The sequence below is a fragment of the Pongo pygmaeus genome, chromosome 22 (assembly GCF_028885625.2).
Source record: "Pongo pygmaeus isolate AG05252 chromosome 22, NHGRI_mPonPyg2-v2.0_pri, whole genome shotgun sequence".
In the NCBI taxonomy this organism is placed as follows: domain Eukaryota; kingdom Metazoa; phylum Chordata; class Mammalia; order Primates; family Hominidae; genus Pongo; species Pongo pygmaeus.
This window is the reverse complement of record NC_072395.2, coordinates 38,688,064-38,705,012: the sequence shown is the minus strand read 5'-3', so window position 1 is coordinate 38,705,012 and position 16,949 is coordinate 38,688,064. Positions and strand designations below refer to the sequence as shown.

General features: G+C 39.0%; 1 protein-coding gene across 6 annotated transcripts in view; it reads left to right on the top strand.

Annotated features, from left to right (window-relative positions):
- Positions 1-16,949, top strand: part of APP (amyloid beta precursor protein) — a 283,222-nt gene that overhangs the window by 170,040 nt on the left and 96,233 nt on the right. For 4 of the 6 annotated variants that reach the window (XM_054468708.2, XM_054468710.2, XM_054468709.2 and 1 more), the window contains one exon: positions 16,544-16,677. In XM_054468708.2, the coding sequence (XP_054324683.2) occupies positions 16,544-16,677 (134 nt within the window). Of the gene's footprint in view, positions 1-1,560; positions 1,618-16,543; positions 16,678-16,949 lie in introns of all 6 variants that reach the window. The other 2 variants (XM_054468706.2, XM_054468707.2) reach the window with 1 other exon arrangement.

Genomic DNA, 16,949 nt, shown 5'->3' with positions numbered 1-16,949 from the left:
TTAATTCTGGAGGATAAAAATATGAAGTCATGATGACTTAAGTGCATGATGAAATTTTCCCCAAAGAGGTAATTCTCAGGAGGTCCAGTACCAGATGTGAGACTTCCATGTCGTTAACAGACTTCCAAGTGAAATTCCCAATTGTGCTTATTTATTTATTTATTTATTATTTGTTTGTTTGTTTGTTGTTCATGAGTAGCAAGTATGAACTACTCAAGAAGTAATTATTCAACTCAGCTTGATAACTAAAAATGAAACTCAATAACTGTGCATTACTTTTTTGAGAGACTCCTGCCTATTCTCCGCTGTGTTGCAAGGGTGGCAGCCACATTTCCTGCCTGAGATTCCTAGGGATTATATAAATTGTTTTCCAGCAAGATCGTAGGATTAAGCAAAACAACAGAAGGACCTGCACCATTAATACCCCCACTGTAAAGGAGCCCAGGATCTAAGAGGAATCTAATGGAAAAGCTCCTGTTGGTCTCCTGCCATCGCCAGTGAATGAGATGACTGCTTCAGTCCCATGTGTGAACAGGTGTAGGAACTGGTAACCTCAAGGGCTTTTTTTTTTTTTTTATTCTGGCTCTGATTGGATGATTGCAGCTTCTGGCTCAAATGACTCCCTTCTTCAGTTTCAAACAAAGCAGTCAATTAGGTCAGGTATTGCGAACACAATGGAGAATTCTGTTGCCTGCAGCCTTTGGAACAAAGGCCTTTTGTTACAGTGATTCTGACTGGTTTAGCGGCTGGGAGAGGTTTCCTGGCAGATTTGCAAATTTTTCTCCCTTTTCCTGGGTGGATTCATTTTCTGAAATATCATGTATATTTTTTGGTAATAAGAGACTTATTTGGTTTTAATTATTAGCAGTGATGAATTTGCTTCAAGAGATTCAAATTATCTCTCCACCTTACCCCAGTGCTGCCATCCCTTCCCCGAAAATTCTCTCCCTTTGATCAGTTTGGGCTGGGAGTGAGCAGTGGGCACCTGTCCAGTTGTCCTGGGTGGCACACACTTTGCTGAGGGTTTTGCAAAAGATCGATGCTCCCAACAGAGATATATTAGATAAGGCTAGCTATGCCTGATTTTAGAGGGGATAGGTGACAGAATAATGTATGAAAAAAGCAAAGGCTGAAGATCAGTTAGATGGGTGGACAAGAATAAGGAGAGAGTATAAGCCTCAGCAAACAGCCAGAGCCGAGAGCCAGATGCTGTCCTATGAATGAGTGAAATAAATGGGGTTTTTGTGAAAAAATGCATCGAAGGGAATTGGGGATATTTGGCACAAAAGAAGGAGCAAGAAATCCTCTTCTGTTAGGAAACCTGTTGTTACTCGGATATACTATCAGAGACAAAATATCCAGCATTCTCAAATGTTAACTTCTTGCAAAAATAGATCTTACGTTAATATGCTCATTTTGGTTTTGTTGGAGGGACCAAACCTAAGTGAGTGATTTTGTTTGTTAGGTTGGTTTTTTTGTCAGTGGACTCATGTGCGTTTCAGCCATCATTCCCATGTTTCTCTTTTTGTTTTTAGTTATGTTCTCTTATTTTTTCCATAGTGTCCCAAAGTTTACTCAAGACTACCCAGGAACCTCTTGCCCGAGATCCTGTTAAACGTACGTTGTTATTCACCTGAGGGAAGGGAAGAGGGGAGGAGGATGCTGCTTGGTTCACATAACTCCAGCATCATCACCTTCTTTGCATGGTTTTGTGTTTCTTGAACACCTGTCTTAGTAAAATGTTTCTTCCCATTACCTTGCTTGTAATTACATCTGATTTTGCCAGACAGCTTGAGATGTCGGGCTAAGAACATCATTGACTAAGTTTCTTCTATTTCTGACCAATTTCCTTTTTATTTAGTCTGGTTTTATTGAATATTATATGGACAACATCATTGTATTGTATTTGCCATTACTCTTTTATTTCCTAAAAGCTATCAATGTAACTGAGAGCGGGCTCAGCCTCTCACTGCTTGCAGAACTGAAGAACAAGGGCTAGGTGCAGTGGAAGGAAAGTGACTTTACTTTGCAAAGCTAGCAGTGGGGAAATGGTCCAGGCTCCTGCCTTAAAGCAACCATCTCAAATTTTGGATTAAAAAACAAAGGCTTAAAAAGGGGAGCTTGGAATGCAGGGCATGAAGGAGCGGTGAGGAGGTGCTGCTATACGGGACTTGTTCCAAAGACTTGAGTTACTATCCAGTTCGGTAAGTGGGCTGGCGCATCCCAGGCACAATCGGGTTGTAAATTAACTGCAGCCTTGAGGTGATCTCCTGATGAGGGAGAATTCTGAAGGTGCCTAAGTCAGTCAGTGGAACTTCTAAGCAAGCATTAATAATTTTAATAATATAAGCATAATTAGATAAGGGAAGCGCTGTGCAGGGAGTGCCTGGTGGGAAAAAAGAGAGCAAAGGTTAGCATTTCATTACTAAAACTGGAAGGAAAAGAAAGGAAGAAAGAAAGATCTTTAAAATAGGGTACTCAGTTATATCAAGAAACCATGATTTAACAAGAGACTATAATACATAAGTAACTTGTTTCCTCAGAAAAAATACTTAATATTCATGTATTATAGTACATGGACTAATTCGTACGCGCAGATTTCAATTATGTGTGTTATAAGACCCGGTTTCAACTTTAGACATGAAGGGTCACTTTTAAACATTAGGAACCCCTCTTTCTTCTCTCCCAGAAGGCGTAATGGTAGGTTAGAGGTTCTCAGCTTCTGACTAGGAGGTAGAGAAAGAGCCTCCTATAAAGAAATGCATTGTCCAGCCACTGCAGGCTTTATAGTGTCTTATGTTTTGTTTTTATTTCAGTTGTAATATCAGACTAGCTTAGTTTTAAAATGTGGTTTTAGTACTCATATTTGAATTTGGATTCCATCCAGAAATAGATTTATCCAGTGTTAGGTTAGGGATGATATATGCCATTTGTGCTTATGATTGCTGGAAGAAGAGACACAATTTCAGTTGTAGCTTAGATATTTTATAATTAAAATCAGCATTTATGTACATTATCCCGAAAACAAAACCCCTCATCTCAAAACTGATGAAGCCAGTTATCTTTTTTAAAGATGATAAATTATAGATGAAGGATTAGGTATTTTAAAAAAGACTGCATCCTAAACTATAAAGTTTTTTAATGGCCTCCATAAAATATTCAGAATAATTCACATTATGTATAACTTTTGAAGGATGTGGTTTAGTACTGCTGCAATATACACATTTCTTTTGCTGTTGTGAAAAAAGCATTTTTCTCTAAAAACAGTGTAAGTACAGCAAGTGGGTTGACACAGACTAGGAAAAAGCTCTAGCTATTCCACTTTAGTATTGATAATACATAGGTACGCATGTTAAGTTGCATTGTACCAAGCATTTTCACAGATCATTTATTTTTCTTCAGAACACTTTGTGGACATTTTCCTCATTCCTTTTGTACATATGAGAAAAAATGAGGCTTCAAGAGCTTAGTGACTTGTCCCAAGCCATCGAACATGGCAGGACCAGGCTTGAAACCCAAATGACATTTTGGCTGCATTCCACACCAAATGGCTAAGCATTTGGTTCTGACATTGTTTGCCGGTTGGTAAAATCACATTTGTGATTCAGAAGCACATTTTAAGAATACAGAAAACAGTGAAAAGAGGATGAAGAATGTTAACATTTTTTCCTAAATGCCATGAATATAGCACGCATCAGTAAATTAAATGTCTTTCCCATTCTTTTACAAAACAATGATTATTTTTCTCTTGTTTCATTTTAGCATTTATAAGAATTCTATTTTTCCATTTTTAATAACTGATGGAAACAAGCATCATTGTTTGAAAATTTATTTTCATGCTGTACACGTAACTACCACTTTCATCATCCACTGTTCCGAACAGATACTGAAAGTCTCTTTTGTAATTTTCTCCTTCCCAGTAATTTTCTCCATCTACTTGCAGTGTATTTGGGATCCTGACACCTTTCCATTCTAGGAGGATGAAGTGATTTGGGCAGCTATATTTTCTTGTCTACCTACAGAGACTATTCAGTCACAGCAAGTGAAGGGTTTTGCAGTGCTAGTACAAGCAGACAAAGAAAAAACATATAATTTCTAGTTATTTATAGCTTGTGCAGCTATGTGGTCTTATTTATAGCAAACTGCACATTTGATTTGAAAAAGTCATGGTCATCTAGAGGTCAAATGCAGATGGCAGACTCAATTCAGAGAAAAGGAGCTGAGCTAGAAGGTAAGCAAGCCTGTTAGACTGGGCAGCTTGGACTTGACTTTGCTCCTTCATCAATTTAGAGCCAATTGGATGATATTTCTGCACAAAGGTGGTTGGTTTTACAGGTTGCTCAGTCTAAGCTGCTTCTAGTCAAATAACAAATGTGAAAGGAGATAGAAAAAGCTCTTCAGTTGAACTAAGATTACACTTAGGGAGAAAATGTATGATGGTTTGCATTATAAAAACAATAATTTGCCATAAATCAGGCATTGCTAGGTTTCAAACTTTTGTCATAAAAACCAATTTTGAGCATTGCAATTTTAGGGACATATTTTATTGTTGTTATTATAAATAAAAATCTAAACCACAAATATAAGGGATAAGGCTGAGAGCTTTCATTTTATTCATGAACATAGGAATTCAAATCATTAAAAAAAAAACCCTTTCTCATTTGGGATAAAGAATCTTATGAGAGCTGAGTTAATTTCTGACATTGGTTTTGCACCTGCCCATTTGGGTTTAGGACAGTGCAAAAAGTTTTCACATTTAATCTTCAAAATGTAGTATTTGTAAACAATGAAATTATTATATAAATACTTGTTGATTCATTTATATTTCAAATATGAGAGTGTGACCATTTTTTCTAGTGTTGTCTCCATCAGATTGCATCCCGGAAGGCAAACAGACAAACTCCTTAATGGCATTTAATCTCTCAAAGAGCATCATGCCAATTTTTATTCAGCAGATTGCACCATGTGATCTGGCCAAAGTGTGACCCATCTCTGGCTCCTTCATTTGTGCTGACATGTACAAACAACTAAACCAAGGTTTCTCAACCTCAGCACTATTGACATTTTGATGCAAATAATTAATTTTTAGGAGTCTGTCCTATGCATATAGGGTATTTAGCAGCACCCCTGACCCCTACCCACTAAACGCCATTAACACAACTCCAGCTGTGATAACTAAAAATGTCTCTAGACTTTGCTAAATGTGCCCGGGGGGTCACATTCTGGTTGAGAATCCTGTTCTAGAGTAGTAGTTTCCCCACATCTGACTCAGAGATAGAACTCTCCTGGTGTAAACAGGTGTACTGTCCACAAATTTGGGGGCATGTTGAAATGTTAGAATGTCAGTATCCTCCAATTCTCGACAGATGTTTGAAATTGAATTTGTTAGACTATTGTCCAAGCCGTCAATATTTGCAAGGTAAAGTGGAAGTTGCTGTTGCTGTCCTGACTATAGTATTGAAGGTCTCGTAGTTTTCCTGCTCTAATGTAAGCTACTGTGGCAGCAGAAAAGAAACCAGCAAACCCCTTAGTTGGAAGTCCATGGTTCACCTATGCACCACCCCTTTCTCCTCTCTGTTTCATCTTAGTTTCCTAGAATCCCAGGATATGCTGGAGCACAACCACCTGTAGAGATGTCCTATAGTCTTGCTACACAGGTTATTTGTACTTTAGGATTATGTTTATGGCCTTAGAGTTTGTACAGAGGTGTAGGCCTGACCCCATGCAGGATTGAGGGAGGGAAAAAGATTGACTTCTAGGGACATCAGAATGGTCCAGATGACATGAAACAGACTGGTACACTTCCAGAGAATATGAAAAGAATTGGAACTTAACAAGTCAGGCCCCAAGTTCCATCCCCAAGAACCATCCCCAAGTTCCAAGTTTGTTGCCGCAGAAGCTCATAATTTGCAAATCGTAGATAACTCACCACGCAGCCTTTCAATGGAATATGCCACCTTAACCCCAGGGTTGTTGTAAAGACAGGAGCCATAAGACAGAAGTCTGAATGCCTAGGCCATTTAATCTTTGTCCAAATTTGAACTATTGTTCTTAATCACACTATTCTTGTTCTTTTCACTGTGCGGTAGCAAATATTAGTTCCCATTAGCACATTCTGCAATACCATTGGAACTAAAACTGCCAAATTAGATTGGGCAATCTGGGATTACACTTTGCTCCCCAGCCAACCTAGGGAGGGACAACAATTTTAAAGCATTAAAAAATGTGATGGTGAATTAAACTACGTGTCACATCAGTGCCAGTATATTCTATCAGATTACCAAGTGTGAAAAGCTAAATCTTTGGTATCTGGAAATGCTTAGATAGGAAGAATGACTTTTTCCTTAAAGCCATAATAATTAGAGATGACCCTAAAATTGAAAGGAACTGGATTGCTTAGCAACTCAGCATTTTTTGAAAAGAAAGACCATTTACTTTGAATACAGGTTAAATATCTCTTCTCAAAAATGGGACCAGAAGTGCTTCAGATTTTGGATTTTGGAATATTGATGTATTCATGATGAAATAACATGAAATTCATTTATGTTTCATGTACACCTTATACAAAAGTCTGAAGATAATTTTATACAATTTTTTTTTTTTGAGATGGAGTCTCGCTCTGTTGCCCAGGCTGGTGTGTAGTGGCGTGATCTCAGCTCACTGCAACCTCTGCCTCCTGGGTTCAAGAGATCCCCCGCCTCAGCCTCCCAAGTAGCTGGAATGACAGGCGCCTGCCACCACACACAGCTAATTTTTGTGTTTTTTAGTAGAGATAGGGTTTCAACATGTTGGCCAGGCTAGTCTTGAACTCCTGACCTGAAGTGATCCACCAGCTTCGGCCTCCCGAAGTACTTCGATTACAGGCATGAGCCACCACACTTGGCCTTATACAGTATTTTTGATAATTTTGTTCATGAAATAAAGTTTGTGTACATTGCACTGTGAGAGAACAAAGGTGTTGCTATCCCAGCCACCATGACGTCGTGTCAGTGCTCAAAAATTATCAGAGTTTGGAGCATTTCGGATTCTCAGATTAGAGGTGTTCTATCTGTGGTAAAAGAATGCTCATTATGTCACTGCTCTGTTGTTTAGCTATTTGCCAAAAGAGGGTAAGTAGATCGTTTAATAAAGCGGTCGGCAAATATTTTTCATACAAGGCCAGATTATAGATATTTTAGGCTTTGTAGGTCATGCGGTTTGTCATAACTACTTAACTATGCAATGGTAGCATGAAAGCAACAATAGACAATAAGTAAACAAATAGACAAGGCTGTGTTCCAATAATACTACTTTTATAAAAGTAGCCAGCAGCCGGGTGCGGTGGCTCACACCTGTAATCCCAGCACTTTGGGAAGCTGAGGCGGGCAGATCACCTGAGGTCAGGAGTTCGAGACCAGCCTGGCCAACATGGTGAAACCCCATCTCTACTAAAAATACAAAAATTAGCTGGGCATGGTGGCGCGCGCCTGTAATCCCAGCTACTCGGGAGGCTGAGGCAGGAGAATCACTTGAACCTGGGAGGCAGAGGTTGCAGTGAGCTGAGATCACACCATCACACTCCAGCCTGGGGGACAAGAGTGAGACTTCATCTCAAGGGGGAAAAAAAAAAAAAAAAAAAGGTAGCCAGCAAGCCGATCCTTGGTTTAATACAGCAGGTTTTTTTTTTTTTTTTTTTTTTTTTTAATTTTTTTTTCCAATAGCTTTGGGGGGATACAAGTGGTTTTTAGTTATGGGGATGAAGTGTATAGTGGTGACGTCTGAGAGTTTAGTGTCCCCATTAACTGAGTAGTGTACATTGTACCCAATACATACTTTTTTATCCCCCTCCTCCTTCCCAGTCTTCCTCATTCTGAGTCTCCAGTGTCCATTATGCTACTCTGTATGCCTTTGCATAATCATAGCTTAGCTCCCAATTCATAAGTGAGTACATATTGTATTTCCATTTCTGATTACTTCACTTAGAATAATGGCCTCCAGCTCCATCCAAGTTGCTGCGAAAGACCTTTATTTTGTGATTTTTGTGGCCTACTAGTATCCCATGGTATATATACACCACATTTTCTTTATCCCTCATTGGTTGATGGGCACTTAGGTTGGTTCCATATCTTTGCAGTTGTGAACTGTGCAGCAGTTATTTTTGAGCCCAGGATGTGCTAGGCCAGGTATTTTGAGGGACACCAGCAAAGGAATCTGAGTCCTGGCTTTTAATAACTTGATAATTTTATTAGTGAGATTAGACCCAGATATGTCATAGAGTTAAATAACAATATAAAGTAAAATATACAAGCGTAGGAGAAGATTGCTCTGGAAAGCTGGGGTAAAATGAAATCAGCTTTATCCTTAAGACCTCCATAGAGGTTAACAGTTCCATCTCCTTTTACTGCTACAGTTTATATGAAAGTGGACGATACTGAAGATTTTGACTTTCCGAACTCATCTATTGAGTGTTGAGCAGCTATGACAGGTTATTGCTTTATGTGCCTCCATTAATGAAGTCAAGAATAGCTTCTGACAAATTGACAAAAAACAATAACCTAAGGTTAACCCATTCTGAACGCCAGTTATTATTGCTATTGCTTCACATATATTTTTTAGATTCAGACGAGGTTGCTTTTAAGTGTTAGTATGTTGTGCTGAATAGAGAATAGATGTTAATAAAAAATAATGCCAGCATTCATTCTTTCACATTCAGTTCATATATTTGAAAAAATTCCCATGTCAGTATGTGTCCATGGACATAAAAAAGAAATGTAGCTTGACTAGAGTCAACACATCATAGATTACATTTTTATTTCCTTATGTCCATGCGATGCATTGATAGTGTTCTCCACCAGCTATGATTGCACTGACTATAAAATTGTAATACAAGGGCATATTAGGGGGAGAATGCCTTTGTTTTTTCTTCTTGTTGTTGTTATTTTGTTTTTAAGAGAGTCTGGTATTACACCGGAGGATCACGAACTGTATTTTCTTGTCATAAATGGCTCCTCTATCTTGGACTTAATGGGTAGGATAAATATTTGAATTTAGAATGTGTTAGGAGTTTTAACTATTTTGAAATTAGGAAAATGGAGAGACACTTCTTTTTTAAGTTGGGGTGGCACTCAGAAAGCTCTGCCATGTTTCAAGATTAAATTTTCACATGAACGCTAACAGGTTTATATTTCACCCATGTATAAATGATCCTCCTTGTCTTCTCTCCTAAATTATAGCCATCTCAAATGACAACATTGCTAGGTCTGTATCAAATAGCATTTTCAATGATAAGGCAGTGATTTATATAGGTCTTAATTTGTTTTAATCTTCTGTTATCAAGGCTATAGAGATAAATTGCTTTTCTGCTGATGAGACTAACCCAATTTTCTTGTTAGAATCTAATATTAATATATTGACTGAATGCCATTCATAAGCCTTTGTTTAGGGAAACATTCAGCCTTCTGGCCTGTTGGAGATGGCCACGGTCATTGCTGTTTGAAGGTGGGTTATTTCTTCTTTTGTGTCCTGAGTCCATTGTGACTGTAAAATTGTGTGTCACCCCAGAGCCTGAGGAAACAAATGAATATCAAAATGATAGGGGCAATCTTTCACAGTGTCTTTAATTTTGACCCTACATTCTTATATGAATGTGAAGTACCACATTAGTATGAATATGAAATGGAGTACTCCACAATGATTACAAAATCAGAACTAAAATGAGGGAAATCAGTGCATGTACAGTTCAACTTAATGGATTATCCTCTAAGGAGTCTTCAGACAGGCTAGGAGAGTGATTTCTGCCTCATCCTGAAGATGTTAGCAGGTTTCACCCTATTTTGAAGTAACTTCCCTTCAAATGATAATTTTCTCAGAGGAAACACAGGTATGGAAAATGTTTCATTGGTTTCTTGGCCCCAGTGATGGAGGAGCATTTTGTGACAGGAACGTTGGGTGTGGCATCAGCATTCATGAATAAACTGAAAGCTAACCTGCCATTTTACTTCACCCCAGAAAACAGAGCTCTGGCAGGTATTGAGAATAGATAACAATGTGAAGTGGCAGTATTGTGACAAGCATGCGTGTATCAGTATTAAAATTGAAATGAGCCCTCATGCACATGTGAAAACAGTTTCTCCCATTTTCATATTCAGTTCCCTGAGGTAATGGCATTTTGGTGTGAGAGAAAGAAGGGAATCTGACCCTTCTCGTGTGGGAAGGGGGCTGAGGGCAACAACCTCCTGTGACAGCCACCCTGGTCCAAGCCACCTTCATCTTTGTCTTCTCCTTTTTTTTTTTTTTTTTTTTTTTTTTTTTGAGACAGTTTCGCTGTTATCACCCAGGCTGGGGTGCAATGGCACAATCTTGGCTCACCACAACCTCCGCCTCCCGAGTTCAAGCAATTCTCCTGCCTCAGCCTCCCGAGTAGCTGGGATTACAGGCGCCCGCCACCACGCCCAGCTAATTTTAGTATTTTTAGTAGAGACAGAGTTTCTCCATGTTGGTCAGGCTGGTCTCAAACTCCTGACCTCAGGTGATCTGCCCGCCTCAGCCTCCCAAAGTCCTGGGATTACAGGCGTGAGCCACTGCGCCCAGCCTGTCTTCTCCTCTTAAAAGATCTTCCTTCTACTTTTGTCCCATAGCAGCCAGAGTGATCCTTCAACAAAATGCCCCATCACATATACTCCCCCTCAAACAGCCCACGCCGGTCCCTCAGAATCCTTACTGTGGCTTCAAAGCTGTACATGATGTCCCCCATTTCTTCCCTGCCTCTCCCATTACTTCCTCTCTTGCTTCTTCAGCTCTGGCCATGCGGGTCTCATGGAATTTGCCAGCCAGCCTCAACTCTTAGGGCTTCCGTGCTAGTTTTGTCATCTGCCTGCCATGTTCTTCCGGCAGCCACCTGGGAAGATCTGAATGTCACCTCCTCACTTAAGACTCTGCCTGGTTGCTCACTTACTGCGGTCTACCTTTCCCCTCTCCCCTCAGCTCTCCCGATCCTTCGGAACTCTGCTCTATTTTTCTTTTTCCTCTTTTTCTCCATAATACAAATCACATATTAACAATATGACTTACTAGCTTTTAAAAAATTCTTGTGGTAATTGTTTCTTTCCCTAGAATATAATTCCACCAGGACCAGGGTCTTCATGTTTTTCTCATTGGTTTCTCCCATGTGCCTCACATATAATAAGGGCTGTAATGTTGGCGGGCTGGAGGAATAAAAGAATGAACAGGTGCACTAAAGGCAGGATAGTTTGTCCATGTCAGAGCTGCTGTCTCAGCTGCTTTGATACCTGTGGCTTCCCAGGGTGGCAAAGAATAAGGATGTGGCTTATGTAGAAGGCGTTAGTCGTCCAGAATGCCACTGTATATTTGGAAGCAAATATTCACCTTGAAGCAGTGATGTACTAGGAATTAGAACTGCTTTTCTGTTATATTTTTTTCATTTGTTATGAGTGTTTAGATACACGTGATCACTATTAAAAGGAAGGGAGGTAATAGCCTGTGTAGCTACCATGCCCCACAAGGTTCTGTTAGGAGACTAAAATAAAATAAATACAAAGGTCATTTAAAAAGTTAAAAGCTTGTGCATGTGATGTTGGTATTGCTGCTAATGACTAGGCATCTAGAGGTCAAAACCTAGAGCTAAGGATATTGAACCCTGTGTTTTGTCTCGTTTTAAGTCTAGTTTTCTGTGGAAGGGGGAACATACCTAGCCAGCTTGCTTGCAGAAGACGTGAGTGAGCAGGCTGGAGGAGGGGCCCAATATGGAACGTCCTCCATATTCCAGCTCTGTGGGCTCTTCCACTTGATCCCTGCTTTATGACCCAACTTCTGCTGAAGGTATTTGCCAGATAGTGTTCGGGGCAAGAACAGCTGTTTCATAGAAAACAAGCCAGCGGACATCATAACAAAGCATATGGTGGTTTTGCCAAGTTGTGCTGCTCATTAACAAAACAAAACAACAAAAACCCTTTCCAGTGCCCCAGCATGTGGATGGATTAGCCCTTTACTACTCTAAAAATTAGCTTTACAGCCTTTTTATGGCTTACCCAATCTTAAGAGACTTTATTTGTGTGTGTTTAGGGATGCGAATGAGTATGTTAAATGATAGCGTTTTGCCTCTATGCAATAAAATAGGGTAATTTTTTCTTCCCATGTATTAAACGAGAACACATAGAACATGCCTAGCATGGTGGGCTCTGATGAACAGAGGCTGTTATCATTTGGCCAACATGGAAATCCTAGCCTTTATTTATTTATTTATTTATTTATTTATTTGAGACGAAGTGCCAACATGGAAATCCTAGCCTTTATTTATTTATTTGTTTGTTTGTTTGTTCGTTTGAGACGGAGTTTCGCTCTTGTAGCCCAGGCTGGTGTGCATTGGCGTGATCTTGGCTCACCACAACCTCCACCTCCCAGGTTCAAGCAGTTCTCTGCCTCAGCCTCCCGAGTAGCTGGGATTACAGGCATGGGCCACCACACCCAGCTAATTTTTTTATTTTATTGTATTTTAGTAGAGACAGGTTTTCTCCATGTTGATCAGGCTGGTCTCAAAGTTCCAACCTCAGGTGATCCGCCCACCTCGGCCTCCCAAAGTGCTGGGATTGCAGGCGTGAGCCACCGCACCCGGCCGAAATCCTAGCCTTTATCAGAGGTTCCGTGGAATCTCAGAGGTCTGTAAGCAGGATAAACTGCTTTATGGTAGTTTAAAACGCAAAACAGAAATAAACCCTACTAAAGCCAGTTTGTTTCCACTTTCTATGTGGTTACAGTAACCTGTGTTTTAAGTACCTTAAATATATCAAGTGACCTGCTGATGTACAGCTTCCTGTTCCCTCTGTATCCTGTGACATATCCTGACATTCCTTGAGCCCCACTCCCTTCCCAAAAGGAAGTACCTTGATGGGTGAGGACATAGGGAACATGTGTCTCTGGCCTTCTGTGGACGTAATCACAAAATGGTAGTCAGTCCTATGAATTTAATCTCTTTAGGATATAAGGATATTCACGAAATAGAAGTTGAGCTCTCTGGACATACTCCACCTTAAAATTGCTCTCTCCTTCCGGGATCCTCACCAGCTGCAGAGCAGTAGTAATGAACTACTAAATTCGTTTAACAATATCAGCTTATGCTGTCCTTCTCTGCTTGACTCGACAGTAATCTGGCTTGCTGGTTGGTATGAATATAGGATAATTTCACTCACACTAATTGAGATGGGGGGTTTGTATGAATGGCTGAAAAATTTGAGTTAAAGATGAAAAGAGACACAGCTTCCTCAACTATGGGAAATAACTGGGACCATTAACAAAGATTTACTTGAAGAGAAATTGTATTGCTCAGGGTTCTCCAGAGAAACAGGAGCAATAGGATATATATGTATAGGACGAGATTGATTATGCAGAATTGACTCACACAACAATTATGGAGGCTAAGTCCCACAATCTGTTGTCTGCAAGTTGGAGTCCCAGGAGATCTGCTGGTATGATTTAGTCCGAATCTAAAGGCCTGAGAACCAGGGAAGACAATGGTGTAAATTTCAGTCCAGGGACAAGAGAAGACCAATATCCCGGCTCAGGCAGCCAGGAAATAAAAAGGGTGAACTGCTCCATCCTCTGCCCTTTTGTTTTCAGACCCTCAGCAGATTGGGTGATGCCTGCCCACGTTGAGGAGGATGATTTACTTTACTGAGTGCACCAGTTCCGATGCTAATCTCATCCAGAAGCACCCTCACAAAGACACTCAGAAACAATGTTTAATCTGGGCACGTTGTGGCCCAATCAAGTTGGCACAGAAAATTAATTACCACAGAAATATTTCTGGATTCAGTGGATTAAATTGGTAATATAGTATTCATATTCATTTCCACGTGCCTAAAAAGGTTTTTATCATTTTTAATATCCTCAGTCCTATTAAACATACCTCACATTCATGTTCCATGGTTATTCTCATTATATTGCTAAGTGCATTGCTACTTAGGCCAATGTGATTATAGTGATTCAGATTATAGTGTTTATCTTCTTTCCTTTATACAGTAGACAGTGTTTGCAAACCACAGGAGCTGAAAAAACTTCCTTCTTATATAGTAAGTTTTATGATTCCAGTTTTCCAAAGGGGTGCTTATGTTATGGTTATAACAGTTATAGCCAGATGACTATCTTCATCAGCAAATATAACCCCAAATATTTACGCATTTTCATTTGTTTCGAAGATAAAATATGGTTTGCCTCAACATGTCATTCTGCCACATTGGACTGTGCAAAAGAATGTTATTGTTTTATTTTCTGCTTTTACTTTAACTTGTTCTCATTTGAGCTCTACCAGTTAAGATGAGAAGATGACTAAAGCTGGGGAAGCACATTTTAAATGCTAAATACCATGTTCATTTCAAGTTGGGAATCATCAACTTAATGATTAAGTTAAAAATACTTGCATATTGGTTTGCTTGAAGCTATGGAGAAACACATTTACCTTTTTTTCGAAAAGGACTTAATATTCAAAATTATTGTTTCAATCTTACAAATTAACAATTTACTTATTTTTGATACTTTCGGCCTTTTTTATGTGGGCTAAACCTAACATTTTTTGAAAAATACATATTGCTTTTCCTGTAGGTTGCACTTTGTGATCCTGTAACTCATTTTCGGCGGTTCTATTTTATTTTTTGTTAATAAATGTTTATATTTTCTTTTGTTTCTTTTTCTCAATTTTAGAAATTTTAAAATTCGTCCTTTTCTTTTTTTTCTTTATTATTGCTCTCTTCTACCAAAACATTTTCAGTGGCTTTGAATAAAAGTAGCAGAACTTTCCCATGGTTAGCATTAGCTCTGAGATTTGAACAGGATGTATTAAGCAGAGGAGGAGGGAAGGCCGCTAACATGTATGAGCTCTGCTGTGTGTCACCCTCTCTGCCGGATGACTTACATGTGGTATGGTATCTCATTTTCCCAGCTCTCCTATCATGTCCTGCGGCATGTTATCACCACTTGATAAAGAAATTGGAACATGGAGTGCCTACGTTTCCTGCCCCAGGTCGCAGCTGATCTGAAAAAGAAATGGGATTCAAATCCAAATGTGCTTAATTACAAATCCCCACATGGCTCTTTCCTTCCTTCCTTCCTTCCTTCCCCCTGTTGCTGCCAATGTAAGAAGGAACACCACTTCCTCATTTGCTACAGAGAAGATAGGGGCAGCTGTGTAAAGGCACCAGGAATATGCCCTGCCTCCTTCCTTCCACTTGAAAGCAACATCTGGATAGACATTCAACTGCTTTTATTTTTTGAAAAATGATTATTAATCAGGATTGAAGTGGAGGGGAAAAATCAAAACAAATGTTTCTCTTTAAAATGAAAGATACTGTTTAATTATTAAACAGCCTTCCGGTTTTAGTTAATATCTTTGAAGACTTTGGATTAAGATTCCAGTCATTTTCTTGAAGGACGTAGAAAACGTATTTAACTTCAAGTTTAGTTTCAAAATGACTTAGCTATCAATTCTTCTCATTCAGGTCCTCTTTGAGATATTGTATCCCAAATGTAATACACAAGTATTAATAATTCTATAGGAATACTTGGAACATTGGTGATATTTGAATAACCTTTTAAATGAAACAATTGATTTGACCTAAAAAGATAGTGAAAACATCTCATTTTGTTTTTTATGTTAAATATGCTGCTTCTTAAGTCAAACTTCTTTTTTCTTTTTGCTTTTAAGCTCATAAATACTCTGAAGTCTCACTAATCTTTTGGAAAATTGCTTGTATAGGTATTATATTCACTTGGCTCATGAATTAAGATGTTTTTGTTTTATAGTGTACTCTTGAATTTTATGGGTATTTATGTTTTCACATAATATAGCAGTATATGTTGCAATTCAAATATTGCTTAGCAGTATTAGTTGAATTCAAAATAGAGATCACTTTCTTTTTGACAACTAGCATAATGAATTCATTGACTATTGTCAAATTTGTGAAGGCAGAAAGGTCCTTTTGTGATTCAAAAATGTGTTTATTGATGTTTATTTTTTTTTGTAGTGTTTCTCATACTGTCTCATGAAGGTTGTCTTTGTAATTCAGTTATCTAAAATACATCATACAATTTACCTTTTCTCTGGGGTGCTGTTATTCTACAACAGGCTAATTACAGATATCTTTGGTTTCTGCAGGAGTCTTAGTGTATGATATTGATGATATCATCATTTACTTTCAAAATTGCAAAATATTAATTTAGGAAAGCATGGGGATTTGGAAAAACATCTATTCAGCACCAACTGTTTTTGCTGTTTGCATGGTTGTTTCGTAAAGAACTCTAATGCTATAATTGCAAAATGGACCATTTTAAAGATTTTTCCTTCATTCTGTACTTGGGAGTGGTGAGACACATCCTTACTGTGCTGCACAGTGTCTCATGGTGTTCTCTTAAACAGCATTAACATCTTGTATGCGCTGCTTTACTACATTCTCTGTTCTGAGAAATAACTGAAAATACGGCTTTCTATTAAACGAGTAGATATTCTGTTGTTGTTGGTTTTTTTTTTTCTCAAACCTCCTTCTCTTCTACCTTATAGTTCCTACAACAGCAGCCAGTACCCCTGATGCCGTTGACAAGTATCTCGAGACACCTGGGGATGAGAATGAACACGCCCATTTCCAGAAAGCCAAAGAGAGGCTTGAGGCCAAGCACCGAGAGAGAATGTCCCAGGTGAGTCTGGCTCTTCCATCATTCAGCCCTACGATATCGGGAAACCTGAGCTTGCCTCTGCCTCAGTCTCCCCACGGGCCTGCTGGCTTTATCAAGATCTTTAAAGATGCAAAGTTCTAATTTTAAATGTTTACTGTATGGGCACAGTTTGTGGGTTTTTTGCATCCTCCGTGAGCATGCTGCCTAGGAGGGATCCAGGTATAGTTGGATTTTGTAAGCACAAGTTAAATGATGTCTGTAACATTCTCTCTGGTGAGGAAAGGTACTTGGCA